General features: G+C 39.9%; 1 protein-coding gene across 1 annotated transcript in view; it reads left to right on the top strand.

Annotated features, from left to right (window-relative positions):
• Positions 1-24,028, top strand: part of LOC136676771 (A disintegrin and metalloproteinase with thrombospondin motifs 3-like) — a 132,912-nt gene that overhangs the window by 62,884 nt on the left and 46,000 nt on the right. Inside the window, exons 10-16 of the mRNA XM_066653987.1 lie at positions 728-871; positions 9,980-10,112; positions 14,594-14,707; positions 15,309-15,454; positions 16,212-16,387; positions 18,941-19,074; positions 20,398-20,521. Of these exons, the coding sequence (XP_066510084.1) occupies positions 728-871; positions 9,980-10,112; positions 14,594-14,707; positions 15,309-15,454; positions 16,212-16,387; positions 18,941-19,074; positions 20,398-20,521 (971 nt within the window). The remainder of the gene's footprint in view (positions 1-727; positions 872-9,979; positions 10,113-14,593; positions 14,708-15,308; positions 15,455-16,211; positions 16,388-18,940; positions 19,075-20,397; positions 20,522-24,028) is intronic.

The following is a 24,028-nucleotide window of genomic DNA, read 5'->3' as shown; positions in this document are numbered from 1 at the left end:
GTCATTGGATTCTCCACCCATTAGCTGGATCTCCACCCAGTCAGACAGGCCTGCCAATCTGGGAGTCTTCTCTGCTGCTCCTATTTCTTCTGTTCGAGTTTTGCCAGTACAGTGCTTAGACCGTTTAGAGACTTGAAAGAACTACATTATATATTTACCTTAAGATTAAATCTTTGAAATCATGGTGATGTCCACTGACCTGTATTATGGAGAACAGGGCCTCTGCCGTTGCTACTCTGGGTTTCTCACTGCAGAAATACACTGTGTAACTTTTGGAGAATGGTAGGAATCCCCCACCTTCCTTCTCCCGATTTACTTATGTACATTGCTGTAAAGAACTACACTAGTAGAAAACCCAAATCTTACCTAGCATTCCTTTAAACAGTCGGCAGTCAGAACAGTGATACCGTATGAAGGTGTAACTGGGTAGTTAATGTTCTCCTCCAAGTGTGTTGAGCTTTGTGGTGTTTCCTGCAGTTTGAAAAGAAGTTGTGGCTGGATTTTTGTGTTAGAGGAAGCTCATCCTAGCCTTCATCCTCCTAGTATACTAGTACTGATTGATTGGGAGAGACCTCTGAATGGATGGAATTGGTAATGACTAAAACTTGTGGTGATATTTTACTGAAATAATTATGTTATGGTGCACACATCTTGAAAATGCTTGAAGATATTAAACAGTAGAACCAAAGCCAGAAATACCTGAGCACATTCTCTGTCCTCTCTGCAGACTAGGCATGGAGCATGATGGACAGGGCAATCGCTGTGGAGATGAGACCACCATGGGGAGTGTCATGGCTCCTTTGGTTCAGGCAGCTTTCCACCGCTATCACTGGTCCATGTGCAGTGGACAAGAACTGAAGAGACACATAAAGTGAGTCGAATCTTTTTCTCTCTCTCTTTCTTTCTCTCTCACACCCAGTCTCTCTCTCTCTCTCTTTCCCTCTCTCTCTCTGTCTCTCTCTCTCTCTCTCTCTCTCTGTCTCTCTCTCTCACTCACCCCCCCCCACTCTCTCTCTCTCTCTCTCTCACCCCCAAAGTCTCTTTCTCCCTCTCTCTCTCACTCACCCCCACAGTCTCTCTCTCTCTCTCTCTCTCTCTGTCTCTCTCTCTGTCTTTCTCTCTCTCTCACTCACCCCCACTCTTTCTCTCTCTCTCTCTCTCTCTCTCTCTCTCTCACCCCCACAGTCCCTCTCTCTCTCGCTCTCTCTCTCTCACTCACCCCCACAGTCTCTCTCTCTCTCTCTCTTTCTCTCTCTATCTCGCTCTCTCTCTCTCACCCCCACAGTCTCTCTCTCTCTTTCCCTCTCTCTCTCTCTCTCTCTCTCTCTCACCCCCAAAGTCACTTTCTCCCTCTCTCTCGTGCTCTCTCTCTCACACTCACCCCCACAGTCTCTCTCTCTCACTCACCCCCACTCTTTCTCTCTCTCTCTCTCTCTCTCTCTCTCTCACCCTCACAGTCTCTCTCTCCCTCTCTCTCTTTCTCTCTCACTCACCCCCACAGTGTCTCTCTCTCTCTCTCTCTCTCTCTCTCTCTCGTCTTTAATTGCTTGGTATTCTTTCATCTTAACTATCACTAAATAAATGTAAACCAATGTATATTATGCATTTTAGGTGTTGTCAGGTGAGGAGTTACAAACTGGTGGTCTGTGCAAGAGTGGGCAAATATATATGATTGTGATTGTGTGTGCCAATTTTTCCCATATAGGATTTAAAAAAATAATATAAGTGCATTGACTTTTGGAATGTCTGTAAAAGTAAATTAGGGGGATATTTTTTACTAATATGCTAAAATTTAAATGAAGATAAAAACCTTTAGACTGACATTCAATTAACCTCTTGTTCCTATGCATTTCTGTACAATACCCTGGTTGTTGTTATGCACAATTTCTGTAAAATATTGTGAAAGTTTACTGTGGCTGTTTATAATCATAATGACAACACATCTTCGTATCGCCCACGTAGAGGTCTCTGAATGTTAAAGGAGGTTTATTTTAGTTTAACACTGTTACTACTACTCTTTAATAAGCAATTATCAAGTGTATAAAAAACTTTATTCAGTCTTTGTTAAGTGTAAATTACTCTGAAATGGAAGTAGAGAGATGCTTAAACTGTCAGACACTGAATTATCAAAAACCATTTAAGAAAGAAATAACTCCAATAAAAAGCCATTAAAGTTAAAACAAACCAGTGAAAAACAAACCAGAAAGTGATGTTTAGTTCAACACATTTTCTAACTTTTAATCATTTTTTCCCAATTAGCTGCACAAGGCTAATTAGAAAGAAATTGAATCATTACTAAATGTCACAGTGTATTTACTAAGTCAAGCCCAAAGTTAGATTATGTGATTAAACAGAGTTGAAAGCTCAGTCAGCTCAATGTTGGAATAGGTACAGTGGTCCATCCACAGATTAAACAAAAATACAGGCGATAAAGTATGTCTGACTACTTTCTAACAACCGTTTCCTAATGTGTCCTTCTATGATGTTTTATCCTGGATTTGAAGCACTGACTCTTGTGGTAAAATTCAAAGCTAATAATGTTTTGTTCAACACCCAGAAAAGACTAATCAGTACTAATCAGTTTGGAATACAAGAATATTGTTCATTAATCTTAATGTTTATCATAGTGTAACTACTGTTTTTTGTCACCACTTTGAAACTAATTAAAGTTTGCGACACTTTAAAAGGTCAGTTGCGAGGAGAATAAATTATTAGCATCATTGTTTATTTATCTAACTTTTTTTCAGATGTGTTCATTTGATCATTTCGAAACAAATGTTTTGTTCTCCCTATCCCTCTGTTCTGATTCTGCATATGAGTCAGTCAGTATTTTCACAGCTGTTTTGTGTTGCTAGTAATCAACCATCCCTGTTGTGTCTGGAGCTTAGCTTTTGTTTGGTGTCAGGTTCAGCTCAATGGTATAATTTTAATGAACTCCACACAGTGCTTCCTTACGTTGGGGCTTTGCCAAAACTACAGACAGAATGCCATACATATATTCACTCTACTGCACAAGTCAGCCAAATGAAGTGATTTCTTGGGCTCTGGAGATAATATGATGAAAGGTTTTATGACAAAGCTCTGAATTCCCAAATGAAGTAAGTACACCATCTGCAATTTTACGTTTTCACTGATTTTTCTGCAAGTTTTTGTGGAAGGTTTTCATTTTTTACTGATTGAAACATATTATTTCCATTGAAAATGTTTAAATGTGGCAAAGTTAGTGGTCCTGAATGTAATGTATTTATGCTTAATGTTAAGTTTATTTAATCCTGTGGAAATGGGGCGGCAACTTGGCGCAGCAGGTAGTGTCGCAGTCTCACAGCTCCAGGGACCTGGAGGTTGTGGGTTCGATTCCCGCTCCGTGTCCGGGTGGGTTTCCTCCAGATGCTCCGGGTTCCTCCCACAGTCCAAAAACACACGTTGGTAGGGTGAATGTGTGAGTGTGTTGCCCTGTGAAGGACTGGCGCCCCCTCCAGGGTGTATTCCTGCCTTGCGCCCAATGAATCCAGGGAGTCTCTGGACCCACCGTGACCCTGAATTGGATAAGCAGTTACAGATAATGGATGGATGGAAGCTGTCATTTTTAACACTATGCAACAGTTACCATAAAATGATTAAAGAGCAGGAAAATATTCGAATTAATATTATATGTTACACAAAATCAATTAATACTGTAAACAAAAATGTTTTACTCCATACTCAATACTGTTGCATTGCTAATCTTGATGAGCTACCTTGATTTAAAGGAAACTAGGTAAGATCATTGAAGCATCACTATAATTTTTAAACTGTATTTTTAACATAAAAATGTAGTTCCTTTAAAGTATCACACTGTAGACTCCTTATTGTAGGTTCCTGTAAACTGGTGTTTGTAAGACAATCAATGATGGGTTTTCATTTGGTGGGATTTGTTCTTTTGTTTTCTTCTGGGACAGGATCAACAGGATTGGCTGATATTCAATTGCATTTTTGAAAATGTAGTTACACTACATATCTGTACCAGAGTCAGATTTCATTTTCCTAAAATAATGCTCTGATATAGTCTTTAGTCTTTATTTAGAGCATCTTTGCATATGACCTCCCATGAACATCAGAATCCAATAGGCAGCGCATCCGTGCATTGCTCTGTCGTAGGAGTCATGGGTCACAGCTATAATACTGTCCTGTTGCTAGGCCAACTGTCTAGCAGGCCAATGTGCAGTATATTCGCTAGACATTTTATTAGGAACACTGTTGTAACACTAGGTAAGACCCCTTTGCTCTCAGCGTGAATTCTTCATGGGATGAATGCAGCAAGGTGCTGGACACATTCCTCAGAGATCCTGGTCCACGTTGAAATGATTGCATCATTCATTTGCTCCAATTCCATCTCCAATTCTACCACATCCCAGGGGCGCTTTATTAGATTCACATCTGGTTACTTTGGATGGTACTGAAGTAGATTGGACACATTATGTTCTTGGCATCAGTTTGAGATGACTTGTGCCATGTGACAAATAGCATTGCATCATGCCAGAAGTAGCCAATAGATGGGCTGATTTCTGCAGCTAGAAGTCGACAGGAGGTCACAGTGGGCTCTCTCTGGGTGGGTAGCGTATCCCTCCCCCTCCCTGATCACTCAGGGTCATGCCAGCCTGTGCTGTCGTCTGTTAGCTAACATAACAGATCTAGGCAGTTTGTCTAATCCTTGAAGCATGTTGCGCTGTCCAGTGACATTGCGTTGGTGGCAGTCTGAAAAGATGTGGCAGGCTTCACATGTCTTGGAGGAAACAGCATGAAATTGGGGCCATACAGAGATGTTCAGCAACAATATAAAGTTAGCCTGTGGCATTCAAAAAAATGTACAATTAGTACTTGGTTCCACTGTTGCCTCAGATTGTGTAAGACTTTCCATCCAACAACTGAATACCCTGGAGACTGTTATATGTGAAAATCCCAGGTGACCCATGAGTACAGCAGTTTCTGAAATGCACAAAATACCCCACCTGGCACCCACGGCACAATCCTGTTATCAGCAACCAGGACATTGGCATAGTCACGTAGATTTTCCTCCCAGTTGTTATGTTTATTCTGAATATTAAGTGAAGCTCTTGACATATGTTTATATGATTTCATGCGCTGTGCTGCTGCCCTGTGTTTGGCAGTTTGGGTAAACATGCGACTGAGCAGGTGTGCAGGTGTTTAGAAAATCAGCTTTGTAATCACATACATTTGTTACAAACATTAGATAGAAAGTAGTGTCTATTTATGACCATAATCTCATAGGACGCGAACGGTGGTTGAGTTGGACTTAACTGAAAATGCCTCACATTCACTTTGTGTTCAATAAGAAACTTCCATACCTCAAGTGTTGCATTAGTAAAGATATTTTGCATGCATAATTCATCAATTTATTGATTCATTCATATATATTCCGTAACCATTTCACCATGTTCAGGGTCTCTAAGTCCAGAGCCTACCCAGAATCATTGAGTGCAAGGCTGCATCTGTAATTGTATCCAGGTGTCAGGACCGGTCGGACTGATGGAGGCAGACGCAAATAACACAAACTTTATTTAAACAAAAGATAACAAACAGATACTCAAACTGAAGACCTGGACAGAAAGACTTTACAGGGAGAGCTAAACAGACAAACCTAAACAGAGGAAACTACGCAGATAGAGAGAGCTAAAGAGACTAACCTTGACAAAGAGAGCTAAACAGAGACCTAGAGAGACAGATACAAACCTAAACTGGGAGACAGATACATACAGACCTAGATAGGGAGAGCTGAACAGACTAATAGAGAGAAACAGACAAACCAAACAACTATATAAAGAACAAGGAAGGAAAAGTCAGACCAGACTGATATACAAAGGGAAGAGCCATGAATGTCGAACTAAGAGGCACAGACACAAAATAACTTAAATAGACACAAGAACACCTGAGTCAAATAACGAGGGGGCAGGATTACAAAGGAGACACAGATGGAGACACTGACAAGAGGGTGGAGCGAAGGCGGGACTGGGGAGGAGACAGGAACCATAATAAACAGAACCATGTGCAAGAGCACATGGTGGGGAAAACAGACACATGACAGGACCAAGGCGTGACACCAGGATATTACATCTGGTAGACTTCACTAGACTGGCTAAATTAAAAAAGTTACTTTTGTTTTTATGCCCAATGTTTCAGGTTTTATGTCTCTCAAGTGAAAACCTTTTATTAAAAAATCAGTGTTTTGGACAAAACCACCAAAACAAGTTAGATTATATCCAAAACGATTGGAAATGTCATTATCATCTGTAAAACTGTATCAACCCTGGGCATGTTCCTGGTTATTTTCTAATGTTTTCAGATGTTTACTTCTTATTTTACCTCGCACGGTAACTGCCTAAACTAAGGTCTTTCCCTCTTTTAGTTTGAAAAAAAAAGCTTCTTCAATGGTTTAAGGCTTAAGTAGTAGCTAATGAATGTTGAAGCTTCTAAACACTTCAGAAATCATCCAAGTGCTGGTATTTGCAGCTGCATCACTAATTAATGAAAGTGAACCAGCTCTGCAAATGCCCTCGTAGACACGTTTCACCCATGATGATGTTTGCTTTGGATAATGAGCTTCTGTTTTCTCTTTTTCTTAATTGTAATGTGGGACGTAGGTTTACCCATGCATTAACGACCCTGGTTTGGTTATTTTTGAAGTCTGATGTGAAGTGTTTTTTTTTTTTGTACAAGTATTTTTCTTGAGTATCTTAAGAGGTCTTCCACAATGTCTTTAAAGCCTGCTGCTTTTAACCAACTGGACTTGTGCAGTAGATTTACTTGGTTTAATAGCACTTTACCATACAGTATTCATAAGGCTTCACAACACTTACAGAAGGATTTAATGTCAAGTGACATAAACCTACATAAATATTCAAGCAAGTTTTAATTGTCATTAAATTCTCTGAGCTGTGAAATTGTGTTTTGGTAGTATTTTATGCACTACGGTTTGAGGAAAAAGTCTCATTTAAGTTGTTTAATGTTCACGTTTTCTTTGCTGCTGAAATATAAGCTTTTATTAGCTTCAAGATCATTTTGGAAAAGCGTTGGTACAATTTTGAAAGAAAATGTGATCTTAATTGGTACTGAGGTATTCAGTAGTTAATAGTTTTAGTGTAATAGCTTAATCCTGTGGCACTTTACACCATCCATTCTTGGAGATGTATTCAGGCAATATTTAAAACTGTTATGTATCATACATTCCTTCGTGGCCTTCAGCAGGTGATTTTAATAAACCTTGCAAATTGAGGTCATCTTATTCATTGGAGATCACAGGCTTTGGATGATTCACTAGGTGATTCTGGGTGGACTTTGCTGAATAACACTCAAGTATTTGAATAAATGAATCTATTGCTGCGCAGCAGAGGTCAGTGCTTCATCGGAAAAAGGATCATAGGATGCAAATTACCCACAGAGTTTCAGAGTTTGTTCAATCATGAATTAATTGTATGAGAGAAATGCAGTTTAGATTCAGAATTCAGTTTTTTCTCCAGGTTCAAGTGTGTGGACTTTCAACACAAAAACTGTCACTGAGGCCAGTGTACAATCAATTCATCAATTTATTTTTCAATGCACACTAAGCACAATCAGTGCATTGTTTTAGAACTGGGGCATGTTGCTCAAGTATTATTGATCTTTTCATTGCAGGGTTAGATTTAATTTAAATGATTTTTGTTTGTTGTCATTGTCAAACTTCAACCATCAACCATAACATTATGATCACCTCATATTTCACTGTCCATAGTTCTACATTTTGTAGCTCTACAATTACAGACTGTAGCCCGTCTGCTGCATTTAATACATTGTTAGCCCCTTTTCACCCTGTTCTTTAGTGGTCAGAACTTCCACAGGACCACCACAGAGCAGGTATGTGGTGGATCATTCTCAGGGCTGCAGTTACGTTGACATGGTGGTAGTGTGCTAGTGTGTGTAGTATGCGTGGATCAGACACAACAGGGCTGCTGGAGTTTTAAAACATTATGTCTACTCACTGTGCACTCTATTAAAGACTCCCTTTGTTAGTCCACCTTGTAGTCAAAGAATGTGGCTCATCTGTTGCTGTAAATTTTGTGTCGTTTGGTGGACTGATTAAAGGATTTTGTTATTGTGGTTTATTACTTTGCAGCTATGATTATTTTAGGCCTTTGAAGCTCAGTTAAGGAGCCATTACTCTGATCCAGGTCAAGCTCAGGTCAAGCTGAATATTACATTCCACTCCGCCGTGGCCTCACTGACCTCTGAACAGAAGAGGGGGGTAATTTTAACTGAATTAAACTTCAATGGCTATTGATTTGATCATCAGTCTTTTTAACAGTGGGTATTTCTCTGTACTGGATATCTTCTCCATTGAAAGATTGCATGTATAAAGCATAGTTTAATAGTATCCTCCATCAGTTTTATGTTTTTTTTATGTTAGTTGCAAATGCTAACAATGTAATACTTATTGGATGTTGACAGTTCTCTAACTGTACAAACAGTTATTTAAATAATATTCTCACTGTTCTTAGACTTGCTTTACAGTTTTTATTGGAAGAAGTTACAGTATATGCACTAAATCTTACAACGTCTTAGCATCACGTTTTGCCTATAATCAACTCAATAACAGCACAATTATTTTGGCAATATTCCAAAAACATTGGTCACACAGTAATATATCAGATCAGATTATTGTGTTACTGTTTTTTTGTTTTGTGCGGCACAGTGGCACAGCAGCTAGCTCGAGGGACCTTGAGGGTATGGGTCAAGTTCCGCTCCTGGTGCCTGTCTGTGAGGAGTGTGGTGTGTTCTCCCTGTGTCTGCGTGGGTTTCCTCCGGGTGACTGTCTGTGAGGAGTGTGGTGTGTCCTCCCTGTGTCTGCGTGGGTTTCCTCCGGGTGCCTGTCTGTGAGGAGTGTGGTGTGTTCTCCCTGTGTCTGCGTGGGTTTCCTCCGGGTGCCTGTCTGTGAGGAGTGTGGTGTGTTCTCCCTGTGTCTGCGTGAGTTTCCTCCAGGTGACTGTCTGTGAGGAGTGTGGTGTGTTCTCCCAGTGTCTGTGTGGGTTTCCTCCAGGTGCCTGTCTGTGAGGAGTGTGGTGTGTTCTCTCTGTGTCTGCGTGGGTTTCCTCCGGGTGCCTGTCTGTGAGGAGTGTGGTGTGTTCTCCCTGTGTCTGCGTGGGTTTCCTCCGGGTGACTGTCTGTGAGGAGTGTGGTGTGTTCTCCCTGTGTCTGCGTGGGTTTCCTCCGGGTGACTGTCTGTGAGGACTGTGGTGTGTTCTCCCTGTGTCTGCGTGGGTTTCCTCCGGGTGACTGTCTGTGAGGACTGTGGTGTGTTCTCCCTGTGTCCGCGTGGGTTTCCTCCAGGTGCTCCGGTTTCCTCCGGGTGACTGTCTGTGAGGAGTGTGGTGTGTTCTCCCTGTGTCCACGTGGGTTTCCTCCAGGTGCTCCGGTTTCCTCCCACAGTCCAAAAACACACATTGATAGGTGAATTGTCCGTAGGTGTGTGTGAATGTGTGTTTTTCTGTGTGGGTGTCACCCTGTGAAGGACTGGCACTCCCTCCAGGGTGTGTTCCTGCCTTGTGCCCAGTGATTTCTTGTAGGCTCCAGACCCACCGCGATCCTGAATTGGATAAGAGGTTACAGACAATGACTGAATTAATGTTTTTTGTATTTTTATTTTTTTACTTAACGGAAACTCTGTAACTGGATTTTTCAGCACAGTTCCATTTGCTCTGGATAAATACAAACTTTGCTGAAAGTAAACACTAAACCCTACACCTGTGGAAAATGACAGAGGAACACACTGTGTGCATTTTGATTTTGTAAATAAGGGAAGTGTGGTGGATTTTTTCTCATGTGAATTACAACGTATTGATAGTGAGTGACCAAGGAGGACCAAGGAGTTTTCATCGTCAGTACAATTTGAAAGTGTTTTAAACAGATTATTGCCAAATCATTCTTAAGATCCTGTCATGGTTCTCCACAGGTCCTATACCTGTCTCCTGGACGATCCCTTCAAGCATGACTGGCCACAGCTCCCTGAACTGCCTGGTATCAACTACTCCATGGATGAGCAGTGTCGCTTCGATTTTGGGGTTGGATACAAAATCTGCACATCAGTAAGTGTAGCTGTGTGCTTTATTTCATCAACACATTTGCAATATTTTGATTGGTTTATTTATGCCAAGTTCCTGTAAAACTATGCTTGACTGAATGAGTGAAGTCCTTCAAGCTTCTTTAAGAAAGCTGTGTAGGCAGAAACACATGAAATGTTTTTTCAGCATTTTATTCCATCAAAATCTTCATCTGCCAAAGTCTTCTGAAAAGGAAATACATCCATAATACATCAGTTTTCAGAGCGCAATGACATTAATATTCAGCTTTTCATATTATCACCATAACCACACTTTTGTGCTGATGCACTTCTTCCTCTTAAGTACGGATCTACTCTTCTTGTTAAAAGAACACAAATGCAGAATCATTGAAAAGAAATATGAACAAATAGCCCTTTTCCCTGTGGTAATTTCCCTGACCTAAACATTCACTTGGCCAAGTGACAGAGGTACTTCATATTTAAAAAAACACAACTAAGAGATTCACGTTCATTTATTTGATGTACTGTTTGAGTTCCCAAGTAACCGAATAGCTTTAAAATGTCGACTTGCACTAAAGCTCGCTGTCTATTATAGGCAATTCCTAATAGAATACTAACACAATAAATCATATGCGTCAATTCTATAAAGCAAACTTAATTTAAAACATAAACATAAAACCACATGCAATATAGGAAAAGACGATAAAGTGATTGAAAAGATGAAAATATTGATGTTCATGATTTATCGATTCCCGCTTCGGGAACCAACCGGCAGTTGGTGTGTTTTCCCTGTGTCCACGTGGATTTCCTCCGGGTGCGCCGGTTTCTTCCCACAGTCCAAAAAAACATGTTGGTAGGTGGACTGACGACTCAAAGGTGTCCGCAGATGTGAGTGTGTGAGTGAATGTGTGTGCGTGTGTGTGTCTGCGTTGCCCTATGAAGGACTGGCGCCCCCTCCAGGGTGTATTCCCGCCTTGCACCCAATGATTCCAGGTAGGCTCTGGACCCACGGCGACCCTGAATTGGATAAGCGCTTATATGAATCTGTCTTCACAGCACTTACTAAATATTTATGAAGCATTTATATGGCATCAGTAAGACCTGGCATAATCTATTATAATACATAATGTGGTTTAATTATAATTACAGGCATAACACTTAAGATCACTAAAGATCCCTTAAGAAAATAGTGTATATGAATTTACATGATCATAAGAACACCATTAATCTTGTTACAGTGTGCTGCAGACTTTTATTTATTTATTTTTATTTTTTTCATGAAACCTGACATTAAGCCCAATACACTTCTTTATGAAAATGTAAATAAACATTTAAATTAAATTAACAGCAATAGAGGCTTATGTCATGTGTTAAGGCACTGCATACACCATATAAGACCTTAAAAACCCTAAAGCATTAGAAATACAGGGATGTGTCCAGAAACCTTGAAGTTACTGTTTTTTCCTACCAATCCTCCTCCTCTCCCCTGTCACCTGGAAACAGATTTAGAGACGCCATCATCCTGGCCTTCCAAATACTGAAATAGATTTCCACTGGAGGACACGAGTATATTGTTGGTGTCCAATTAAAAACGGTATCTCTGTGGATTTTTTTTTTTACATCATTTGACAAGGCAGCTGTCCTTTATATTGCGTGATGTAATTTTGATGATGAAATGACCAACAGAAATGCCCCAAGATGACCTGGAACGAAATCTCTTTTACATTCAATTCCATTGAAAGTTAAGAAGGTTTTCCCTTCTCCTGTAAAGTTATTATTTTGGGAGATACATTTTTTAAAAACTGGAGAGCGATGATATGCTACCCAGGAAGACGTTACTGTGTGCACTCCCAGAGATGATGGACAACAATTGAGAAACAGCACACAAGTAGTAGCTGCAAGTTAATATTGAAATATTGTTAGCAGACTTTTACATTTAGAAGTCACATCATTCAAGGGCTGAATCACAGTAATAATTGGCTTGAGAGATGCCTGCTTTTTGGTCAGCACCGTGGCTTGGTAGTTAGCACGTTTGCCTCTCAGCGATGGGATCTTGGGTTCAAGTCCTATCTGGGTGGAGTTTCCATGTTCTTCCTGTGTCTGCGTGGGTTTCCTCCGGGGGCTCCAGTTTTCTCCAACAGTCCAAAACACATGGAGGTTAGGTGAATTGGCTTCTGTAATAACTGTCCTGGTGTGTGACTGAATGAGTGTGTATGTGAATGAATGTCTGTATGTGTGTGAGTGAATGTGTATGTGCCCAGACATGAATTGGCGCTCTATCCTGGGTGAAACCCTAGTGCTCGATGCAGTCCTCCAGGTGGACGATCGTTCCTGGTTGAGAGTACGCTATGTGCGTTTGGCTGCCACTTCTTGCCAATGTGTGTGTGGATTAAGTGGATTATTCTGGGTGGGAGAGTAGTAAACAGGAGCAATGGTGTTTCTGGCAACGTTACTGGCCTAGTAGTCACAGATAGTGTGAAATAAAATAAAATCTGAAATCCACTAAATGGTATTGTTCTAGGTTTTTATGCCATTTTTGGATTTAACACTGTTCCATTACTGAACCGTTTAGTACTTGGACACCGTAAATGACCTCACAGCAGCATGTCATCCAACTGGGCATCACCTTATCTCTAATGTCCACACCCACTCCACACCTCTGCACCTACACACCTGCTCTGAGGCCTGGCAGTTTGGAGGAACAGATGGTTACGGGGTTGGCATTCTGTCACCAAACCCACAAACACAAGTAAATAAGAAGAGCCTGCTGGGAAATCCCCCTATTGCTCCTCTTTCACAATTAAACAGCCTTTGCTGCCCCTCTCTCTCTCTCTCTCTCTCTCACATTTAAAAGGGTTCTTTTTTCTTAGCAGTCATTTTAGTAAGAGATAGACATTGGTGTTCAGATTTCAGCAGCCTCAAAGCATGGAAGTGCTCAGGTACTATGTAAACTTGTCTGGTCAAGTTTACCACATCCACCTTAAAAGATAGTTAACAATAATATAATAAAGACCCAATTAAATCCTAAGTGGGAATTTTACAAGGCTGACTTTAACATCCCTAAATTTTGCATTCCCCCTTAAATGAGGCGAGATATTAGCTGCTTCTTCAGATTGTTTGTACGTTCTTCACCAGTCACACAGCTCCAGGGACCTGGAGGTTGTGGGTTCGATTCCCGCTCTGGGTGACTGTCTGTGAGGAGTGTGGTGTGTTCTCCCTGTGTCTGCGTGGGTTTCCTCCGGGTGACTGTCTGTGAGGAGTGTGGTGTGTTCTCCCTGTGTCTGCGTGAGTTTCCTCCGGGTGAGTGTCTGTGAGAAGTGTGGTGTGTTCTCCCTGTGTCTGCGTGGGTTTCCTCCGGGTGACTGTCTGTGAGGAGTGTGGTGTGTTCTCCCTGTGTCTGCGTGGGTTTCCTCCGGGTGCTCCGGTTTCCTCCCACAGTCCAAAAACACGTTAGTAGGTGGATTGGCGACTCAAAAGTGTCCGAGTGTGTGAGTGAATGTTTGTGTGTGTGTCTGTCTTGCCCTCTGAAGGACTGCTGCCCCCTGGCGTCCTGCCTTGCGCCCAATGTTTCCAGGTAGGCTCTGGACCCACCGCGACCCTGAATTGGATAAGCGGTTACAGATAATGAATGAATGAATGGTTCTTTTTTAGATCAACTGTCCATTCCATCTTAAATGCGAAACATTAAGAGTCTGATGTTGCTGTACTTTGTGCCAGGTATTCAGCTTTTTCGTTCCACCTTAAAAAGTCCAGCAAATACTCTCTGTGTCTTAATTTGTGTTAGATGCACTGTGCTGCAATATAACATATTAAAATGATTAATAAAATAATTAGAATTAGACTGTTTGGTTTTGGCAAATGAGTTAATATTAGCTCCAGTAGCAACTTTAAATTGATGCCACAGACAGATGCATATCTCACCCATAGAAAAATAACATTACTCTCTCTGCTGCTTTTTACAAGAAAATAAAATATCCAAAGGCTACAATTTACAGGCCTCTCCTTTTCACATGCCCCTGTGCATAACAAAGGGCACAACAGCGCTTAATGAGAAGCTGTGTCAGTGTCATAGTCATAAGCATCTTCACAGTTTATCAGTGTGACGATCAGAGTCTCAGGGCCAAACTCCACAGGAACGATCAGTTACATCTGCTTCTACCCAACCCACATTTTCACTGCTTTATTAAAGGAAAGAGATAACACCAGACCAGTGGAAATGAGAGACAAGCTCCTAGGTCTCTTTCTCTCTCTTTTTCTTTCTCTTTCTCTCTCTCTCTCTCTCTGTTTCTCTCTCTGTCTCTCTCTCTCTCTCTCTCTCTCTCTCTCTCTCTCTGTCTTCCTTTCTCTTTTACTGGCATGAATATAACAAGAACAGAGAGACAGACTTGCCAAAGCAGTTAGTAATAAACAGGTAAATGTATATAAGGGAAAAACCTAGAGATGTTTTATTAAACTGATTATATCTCTGCCTTAAACCTGAGTCATGTGTAATTTCTCTCTCCTCAGTTCCGCACATTTGATCCTTGTAAGCAGTTGTGGTGCAGTCACCCAGATAACCCGTACTTCTGTAAAACCAAGAAGGGACCCCCACTGGATGGCACAGAGTGTGCTCCTGGGAAGGTAAAGCCTGTGTACGCATGCACAAGCACACACACACACACACACACACACCTTACACACACTTTACTACACTATGACTTGTTTCTTGACATGGACCTGTCAAGAAGTCATTACTTAGTCAAGGATATAGACAGAAAAGGATTTTTGTGAATCAAATGAAGCTACTGGTGTCTCCAGAATAACAGACATGCCTCCTCAAACTTCACCCCAGACCTTGGGATCACTTGAAAAATGCAACCAACTTCTAAAACTGAACCCTGGGACTTTGCAAAAATATTGGGGCTGATTTCTTACACAGACTGATGAGTAAAAAAGACTGATGAGAGAAGAAAAATGCAAGGCAAAATACACAGATAATGAAAAAATATAATTTAATAAGAAGCTAAATAGGCATTTTCCACTTCTTTACCTGAAGCAGGTACATAAATAACTTAAAGGCAGTTTTAATTAGACATAAAATGAATGACGTTTAGTCTGTTTGCACAGTACTGTATTTATTATTATTTGTGTCTGTGAAAGTACAAGGAAATTCCACAAAGCCATAAGTTAATTTCATGCGTATGGCCTATAAACTGAATTCTAATATCCTTTTCTCCTGTAGTGGTGCTATAAAGGTCACTGCATGTATAAGAACCCTAATCAGGTGAAGCAGGATGGAGTGTGGGGCACTTGGACAAACTACGGCTCGTGTTCGCGCTCCTGCGGCACTGGAGTACGCTTCAGGACACGCCAGTGCAACAGTCCAGCGTAAGATGAAAAACCAGTCATTTTTACTACCAGAATTTATTAAACTATATTTGTGAACAGATCATCTTTTATTACATTATTCCTATAAAGTATAGCTGACAGGTGATAAAGAATTGAACTACAGATCATTTTCTGTGGGAAGCATTGTATGCTCCACAGATTGGGTTTCTCACATAGCGCCAGGCGTGTTTCACATAGATTTACATAAAAAGGGATTGCTCCTTGAACCCTGGAAAGTCATGTGACAGAGATGTATGGCAAGTGTCGTGTAGCTTAGCATGTATTGATGGAGGATTGGATTTAATCCCCAATCCCTGGCTTTGCAGTGATTTACATACACAAACGCATGATAATAACCCTAATATAATAATAATAATAATAATAATAATAATAATAATAAAGAATTACCTTTAGCAATATATGCCTAATATTTAGTCCTATTTTTTGTCCCAACACACCTGATTTACTCAAACACATTAACATGCAAATAGGCGTGCATCTGTGCCTAAAAGTATAAATGAATCTTTGTATAAAAAAAGTATAAAATGAATGTTTTAAGTAGTGGTTATTTTTTTGGAAACTTTGGTACTTTTTGGAAACCAAATGTTTGGTTGGTACTTTGGTTATTTTATATTTTAGCTGTTCTACAGTAGGTTCAATATCTCAGAAGTGAAACAGATAAACCCAGAGTTTATGGAGAGTGGAGTAAATATTTGATTTTTGTTTTTTTGTGTGCTCTTTCCGCTGTGTGAGACAGTCCAGCTAACGGTGGTCAGGACTGCCCAGGGGTGAATTATGAGTTTGAGCTGTGTAACAAAGAGGACTGCCCCAAGCATTTTGAGGACTTCAGGGCTCAGCAGTGTCAGCTTCGCAACTCCCATTTTGAGTATCAGAACAGCAAACACCACTGGCTTTCATATGAGCACCCAGACGGTGAGTGGGGCAGTTTGAGGAGGGTGTATTCATTCAGTGTTTTTTATTGTGATTTATAGCAAATACAACATATTCCAGTCCAGAGCTTGAGCTAGACCATGGACCAGCCTTTTCTGCAGCATCCTGTATCAGTATCGGCTCGGTTGTGCCTCTGAATTGGATCTGAACTGAACAAATCAGCCCATCACTAGCCAGATACTTTTTCCCCATTGATTAGGACTTGGAGCTGAAATGAAGCTCCAATCAGATTACTCACTAATCTAATTGGAATCAGCCACTCCTGTTATGAGTTTTAATTGTGGGACAAATTGTGTAAGCAAAGACATCAGCCCTAAGTCTGAGCTTCATCACTGATGCCTGAATAAGGGTTAGATTTACCAGTGTGTTAAGAGTCAGATCTTAATTAGACCACATGGGCAACAGCCTTGTGCCCTCTTTACTTTAGGAGTCACTACTAAAACTGTACACAAAATGCTTACAAGCTTCCGATGTCAGCGCTTAACCTTAAATCAACAGAAATGTCCATGTGAATCTCTTTAGCTTAGTGCTAAGGGCGCTGTGTTTGTTTTTACTCAGTTTTGACCCTGAACTGCAGGTCCGGCGCTAACAGTCCAGATCCAGGGTTATGTTTTGCTGTTCCAAAGGTTTTCTCCTTGGTCAGCCCAAGTCATTGTTATACATACACCAACAAAAACAAACAAACATACAAACATCACACATGCATTCCTTTGGCAGGGAATTGGCAATCTGCTGCATCTAGCAAGAAAACACACATCTAAAAGCAGCATGGTCAAGTGGAGGTCAGATTCCTTGCTGTTCATCATGCCTTGCTCTCTTCCTTCTGTACATTTGATTGGCCATTTCATTCGCCTGGTTTTGTTGGCTCTTTTCACCTTGCTTTTAGACGTGTTCGAAGACTGTGGAGTTTAAGAAGCCGCCCAGGCTTTGAATGTAGCGCCCACATACTAATGGATTGCTCTTGGGGTTGGGGGGCATATAAAAAATATCCTCTCAGTCTGTGGTTATCTAGCATAGCCATTCTTTTATACAGGTGGTGCTCTAGTCCAAAGCTATCTACTCAGCTAGGTTTGATTCACTACTGACTGGAGAAGAAGAAGCTTTTAGTTGTGAGGTGTTGCTCAGGTTGTTAACAGATCATGGGGCTTCACCTAGTACTTGAAAATGTGGGATGTATTTCTACCCATTTGTCACACCATTTATATTTAACAATATTACAATCTTTAGAGTGCATTTACTATTCATATGCAGTCATTTGTAAGCTTAGGTGAAAACAGGTGGAATTTAAGTAGACCAGTGTGAAGAGAACTGCCACATGACATTTCTATTTATTATTATTTTCGATTATAATATTTGATATTATTTGATGAATAATTTCTCACTCATGCTCATACAATGTTAGTGTCAGTGGATCAGACACAGCAATGCAGGTGGACATTTTAAACACTGTGTCCAGTCTGTAACACACTCAGTAGCTCTTCAGTTGCTGCACAGTGTGTGTTGGTCATACTTTAGTCCTTCATCAGTGGACACAGGATGCTGTCTGCAGGAGGCCTTTGGTTGGTGGACTACTCTCAGTCCACTTGAGCAGCACAAAACACACTAACACACCACAGCCAAGTCTGTGTCACTGCAGCGCTGAGAATGATCGACCACCCAAATCATACCTGCTCTGTCGAGGCCCTGACTATTGAAGAACAGGGTAAAATGGGGTTAACATAGTATACAGAGCAACAGATGGACTACAATCTGTAATTGTAAAACTAGAGGGTGCTCCGATATGAACTGAAACAGTGGACAGTTAGTGTAGACACTAAGAGGTGGTGTTATGGTTATGGCTAATAGGTGTATATCATTACATACAATACAATACAATACAATACAATACAATACAACAACAGGCAAAATCCAGTATTAAGTATGGCTGCTGTTACTGGCCTTTGCTATGAACAGTAATAACTGCAGTGGCAAAGCAAGTCTGTTAGAACTAACTGTATTTAGTATAACTTCTAAAGTCACTCTTTGAAATAATAAAGCCATTTTTATTTTGATGCAATTTTACAGTGATGCCTTCTGTAAATCACTTTCTTTTATTTTTTTTTTTATGTTTACAGCAATTCCTTCAAACAAAAACCCCTGATATTTTATTTTATATACAGTGACTCCTTCAGTAAACATTTCTTCAATTTTAATTTTACAGCAGGTTCTAATGTAAATATCCCATTCATTTTTATTTTGTTGCAGATTCCTTCAGTAAATATTCCTTCCTTTTTAATTAGTTGATATTTTACAGTGATTCCTTCAGTAAAACACTTATTTTGATTGTGATTGTGTTTAGGTAATTAGGTAGATTAGGTACATAGGTTAACACCTGGAGCTCTAAACAATGGGAGCGATCACTTGGCTGTATACATGCATAACAAGTATTAAACAAATTTTAGTTTCTAAACATGCCTTTGTTGGTTGTCTGCATTTGAAATAAGGTAAGATTTCACCAAAGTGCTGCTTTAAATCTCTTATTCTTCTGTCTTACAGGCAACAAAAGATGTCATCTGTACTGCCAGTCGAAGGAGACAGGGGACTTGGCATACATGAAGCAGCTGGTGCATGATGGTACACGGTGCTCTTACAAGGACCCCTACAGCATCTGTGTGAGGGGGGAGTGTGTGGTAAGCCGCTGACAGCCTGTATCCTCTCAAACCTGCAGCAAAAAGTACCCTGACAGCACTTGCAGAGAAAGCTGACGGCAATTCTAACAGGCTGTCACAGAAAAAAAGCCCTTCACAAACCTCCAGGAAAAAAAAAATCTGTGGTATTGGTATCAATATATTCATATTCCCTCAGTCTGCACCGCTGTGAAAATGGCTATGCTCACAATGCTGATGCAAAAAGAAGGAAGTGGGGAAAGGATCAGGTTATTTCAGTAATGGATTGATTTCGCTGTGGCAAATAGAAGCATTTTTCAACAGACAGAAGGAATAAAATAATAATAATAGCTCATATAAATAGCTCATATTTTATATCGTTATTCTTAGACAGAGTAAATAAAAAATTATATATATATATATATATATATATATATATATATATATATTTGTAGGAAATGGCAGGCTGACCTCATTTTACATGATTTGTGGAAGTGCATTAATTCATTCATTCATTATCTGTAACCCTTATCCAGTTCAGGGTCGCGGTGGGTCCAGAGCCTACCTGGAATCATTGGGCGCAAGGCAGGAATACACCCTGGAGGGGGCGCCAGTCCTTCACAGGGCAACACACACACACACACACACACACATTCACTCCTACGGACACTTTTCAGTCGCCAATCCACCTACCAACGTGTGTTTTTGGACTGTGGGAGGAATGCATGATGGTACACGGTGCTCTTACAAGGACCCCTACAGCATCTGTGTGAGGGGGGAGTGTGTGGTAAGCCGCTGACAGCCTGTATCCTCTCAAACCTGCAGCAAAAAGTACCCTGACAGCACTTGCAAAGAAAGCTGACGGCAATTCTAACAGAAATAAAAAAAAGAACAGCCCTTAAACCGGAGCAAACCCACACAGACACAGGGAGAACACACCACACTCCTCACAGGCAGTCACCTGGAGCGGGAAACGAACCCACAACCTTCAGGTCCCTGGAGCTGTGTGAATGCGACACTACCTGCTGCGCCACCGTGCCGCCCTGTGGAAGTGCATATCAAGTATAAAAAGTCAACTCTGAAAAAACTCTTGCAAAGTGCCAAGATTCCTCCATAACAAATACTATTATAATAAATTATTTTTATGGTTTTATTAATAAAACTTGTTGTTTATTCCACAAATCAACATCTATTAACATCAACATCTACTGAGATTATTAATGAGAAAAGCAAAAGTGACAAGGCTTCAAGACAAGTGTCTTTTCCAGTGTCTCATTTCTGTTTCTCTCTCTCTCTCTCTCTCTCTCTCTCTCTCTGTCTCTGTCTCTCTCTGTCTTCCCTCTTCAGAAAGTGGGCTGCGATCGAGAGATTGGTTCCAATAAGGTGGAGGATAAGTGTGGAGTGTGTGGGGGGGACAACTCTCACTGCCGAACAGTGAAAGGAACCTTTACTAGAACCCCAAAGAAAACTGGTATGACCATTTTTTCTTCTCTTTCTCAGAGACCACCCACAGGCAACAAGTCCATCTCTCCATCAAATTCTCACTGGCACAACAGTTCAACCACTGTAGGGGTTTATATTTTAGGTTATATTTTACTGTTCTCCCACTCTGTCCTAGTTTTATGGTAAAACCCACATGCCTGTTCATGCCAGAAGTCTTCTCATGCATTACAGGATGCTGGCATTTTGGTGCTAAAGCAGTCATCCAAAATAAAGTGCTCTTAAACTGTCAAATGAACCCGTATAAGTCAGAAGTTATTATTTTATCTGGCTTCTACTGAAGTGTAATTATTAGGGCTTTCACAAAATTCAGTTATTAAATTTGTGTAATTATTATTAATCACAGGCTTGTTATTTCAGGTAATGTGGTCCATTTAAGGGCTGTTCTTTTTGTTATAGCTGCTTAAGGCAACAAAACAGGCTTCATTAAATTTCATCAGTATTTATTACCTTCAATAATTTAACATGAAGAAATAAAATTATACAAACAGTGAGTGAACATTAAAGTTAGGTGAATTCAATTTTTAATTTTTATCATCAGTGTCCAGTAAAAGCAGGAGAGTAGTTAAACTGGAACTGGAGCTTAAGACCCCACACCCCATCTCACTACTCATGGTGCTAGCTAACCAGGGCTTGCTAGGCAGATCTGGGATGTTTGCATTCCTCTGCACTGTGTTAAGCTGTTCAGTGGTATTATGTGAGCTGCAGTTCAAAATCAAGTTGTGGCTTGGCTTTGTGTCCCCCAGGCTAGTGATTGGAGGGGACTCACTGACAGATGGACATTCAGCAAATCCTAGGAAATAAAATACGTTTCAATTCAGAGCTTAACAACAAATACATGTCTTTTATACAACCCCAAATTGTTTAGAAGCCTTACTATTATGAAAGATTAATGTACATATGGTCACTGTAATTAGAGCTGAGTTTGACTAATCTTCATCGCTCTCAGGTCTCTGACGAAACATTTTTGAACCCTATGACAGCCCTCATACTGACTCATCTTCAGTTTTCAGATGTTTATGCATATATGAAATTTCCATAGGTGTTATTATACCAGAATGTGCAGCTCTGTGACAGATATTTAACCTTCATCTGTGAAGAGACTCATTTACATTTTCATGGAAAATAGACAAACCACCTTTGTGCTTTTAAAGAATATTTGATGGGTAAAATAAGACTGTCTCACAGGTTTTCAATATGTCCCTCACCCACCACATCTGCTCCAGAGAAACAGGTCAACTTCAAGGTATAAACTCAGTTTCATGTGTTATTCATGAGATTGATCGTGAATATATATAAATATATTGTTGATGATTTCTGATTGTGTTGACAAGCAATATACATAACTGTCCAAACATTAATAGTCAGCACTGGGTCTTGTCATTCTTTGTGTCCTATGTACAAAGCCTGTGACAACAGACATAAAAAAAACACACATACACGTATTACATAGGCTGGTTTACGAAGTTATATCACAACATCTGTTACTAAAGTCAAACTGAAGCTAAAATACTTTCTCATTCTTGAAAATCTAAACAAAGAAACATTTTTAAAAGACAGTTTATTTAAAACGTAGCTTTGTCACACCACTGGAGATAACAAAAGCATATTTTAATTTATATAAATTCTAGATTATTGTTAGTCTCACAAAAATATTTAGAAATACTGTTTCTAAAATGTAAATGCTACATATTTGTTTAAAATTAGGAGGTGATATTTTTTGGTAGTTTCTATTTGATTAATTACCATATAATGTTTAGATGAGAATGTAACTACACAAAATCTCACTGAGTAATTGGGGCAGTAAGAAGACCATTCTACGCATCCAGAGAGAGTGAGCTAATTATGCTTTGTTTGACTGTGGCTAATTGGTCACATCTTTGATTTTAGGCTTGCTGCTTAATGATAAGCTGCTAATAATGGTCAGTTATCAGTTAAAAGTAATTTGCATACTTAGTACCTGCATACAAAAAAGCATATTTTTGCATATTTTTTATCCACACTTGTCATATGTTTCTTTGAAAACAAGTGGGAAAAAAGTAATTAATACTGGGTCTAACCTGTTAATACATCATTAAAAATTAAATGTAAATGTAATCCTCCACACGCTTAGACTGTGTATTTATTCACTTAATCGTGTAACTGCATTTAAATGATATTTAAACAACAAGCAGGATGTCTCTAAACTCAAGGTTTCACTCTGTTTATGTAGAAATGATAAATCTGTCTTCAATCATGGAACCTGACACAGGGAAATGAAAAATCTCTGTATCTGAAATTGTGTACCACAGCCTCAGGTGTTCAGTATTGAATCGTGTGTGGAATTCATGCCCCTTAAAAGGGTGATTATATGTATAGAAACTATCTTTGCAATTCTATAGCAAGTTAATTTAAGGTTCTTGGTATAATTAAATGGATCACTGCATGATGAAAAGTTTTTTCAGATTGAGAGAATGTGTTATGTGTATATGGCTCTTTGTAGCTCCAAAATGTTCTTCTATCAAGCTGGACATCATAACAATAGAAGAACCATTTTTGGTGATATATATATATATATAAATAATAGCGCATACAAAACATTCTGCATCCGTCTGAGGAAGCATTTCACCATTCAGTGAACCATGTACGCATACAAAGGTTTCATTATGATGAGCACACAAGGAACCATCTTTTTCAGAATGTAGAATCCAAGGCCATTACAGTGTTAAGATTCAGAAGAAGGTTTGTGACCATTTCCCTGTGGAGTTGAGTAAAGCCACAAACTAATTAACAGCTTTTAGCTAACAAGAAATAAATCCTGCATAGAGTTTCTCTGCATCTTTAGAGGCAGTAGCAGTAAACAACTGGCTTCTTTTGAATAATAGTTTGTTCTCAAAAAACAGACGTTTTGGCCCATAGGTGTCTATTGGAGGACTGTAAACTCACAATGGCTTAAAAATATGACTGATATAAGTGAAAAACAATGTCATGGCAACTCCAACTTCAAAACCTTAACACTGTGTTAAATCTCACTGAAAAAGCCGCAGTGAAAAATAAATAGTTTAATTACAGAAAAAGCTAGTTTTCCTTATGGACTTGTTCATGATTTTATAATACCACTTTGTTATATCATCTTTCACTTATCAACACTGATTCTTTAGGGAGTGAAGTCACCAATGAATCCAGTGTTGTGATCTGACTTTTGTTGCCATTCATGTATTATACAAGTCTTCAGCTGCACAACTGCACTGGGCCTTCATCATATTTTGCTCTATTACATCCAGAGAGTCTCAGAAAATGTAGCTGGTGAAATATCTAAGATTCCTGCCACTACTCCTTGCACTTATGCTGCTGAGTCATTCGCTGGCACATTGTAGGCCAAAGTGGAGAGCCTCCTTACTCACTCTCATTTGCTCAGTTAGGAATAGGCCTTTTCTGTATTCATACCCAGGCATGATTACATACAGGATACAATACATACAGGAGTATTTCCTTTTCT

Source organism: Hoplias malabaricus, chromosome X2 (assembly GCF_029633855.1).
Source record: "Hoplias malabaricus isolate fHopMal1 chromosome X2, fHopMal1.hap1, whole genome shotgun sequence".
NCBI classification, from domain to species: Eukaryota; Metazoa; Chordata; class Actinopteri; order Characiformes; family Erythrinidae; genus Hoplias; species Hoplias malabaricus.
This window is presented reverse-complemented; position numbering and strand designations above follow the sequence as displayed.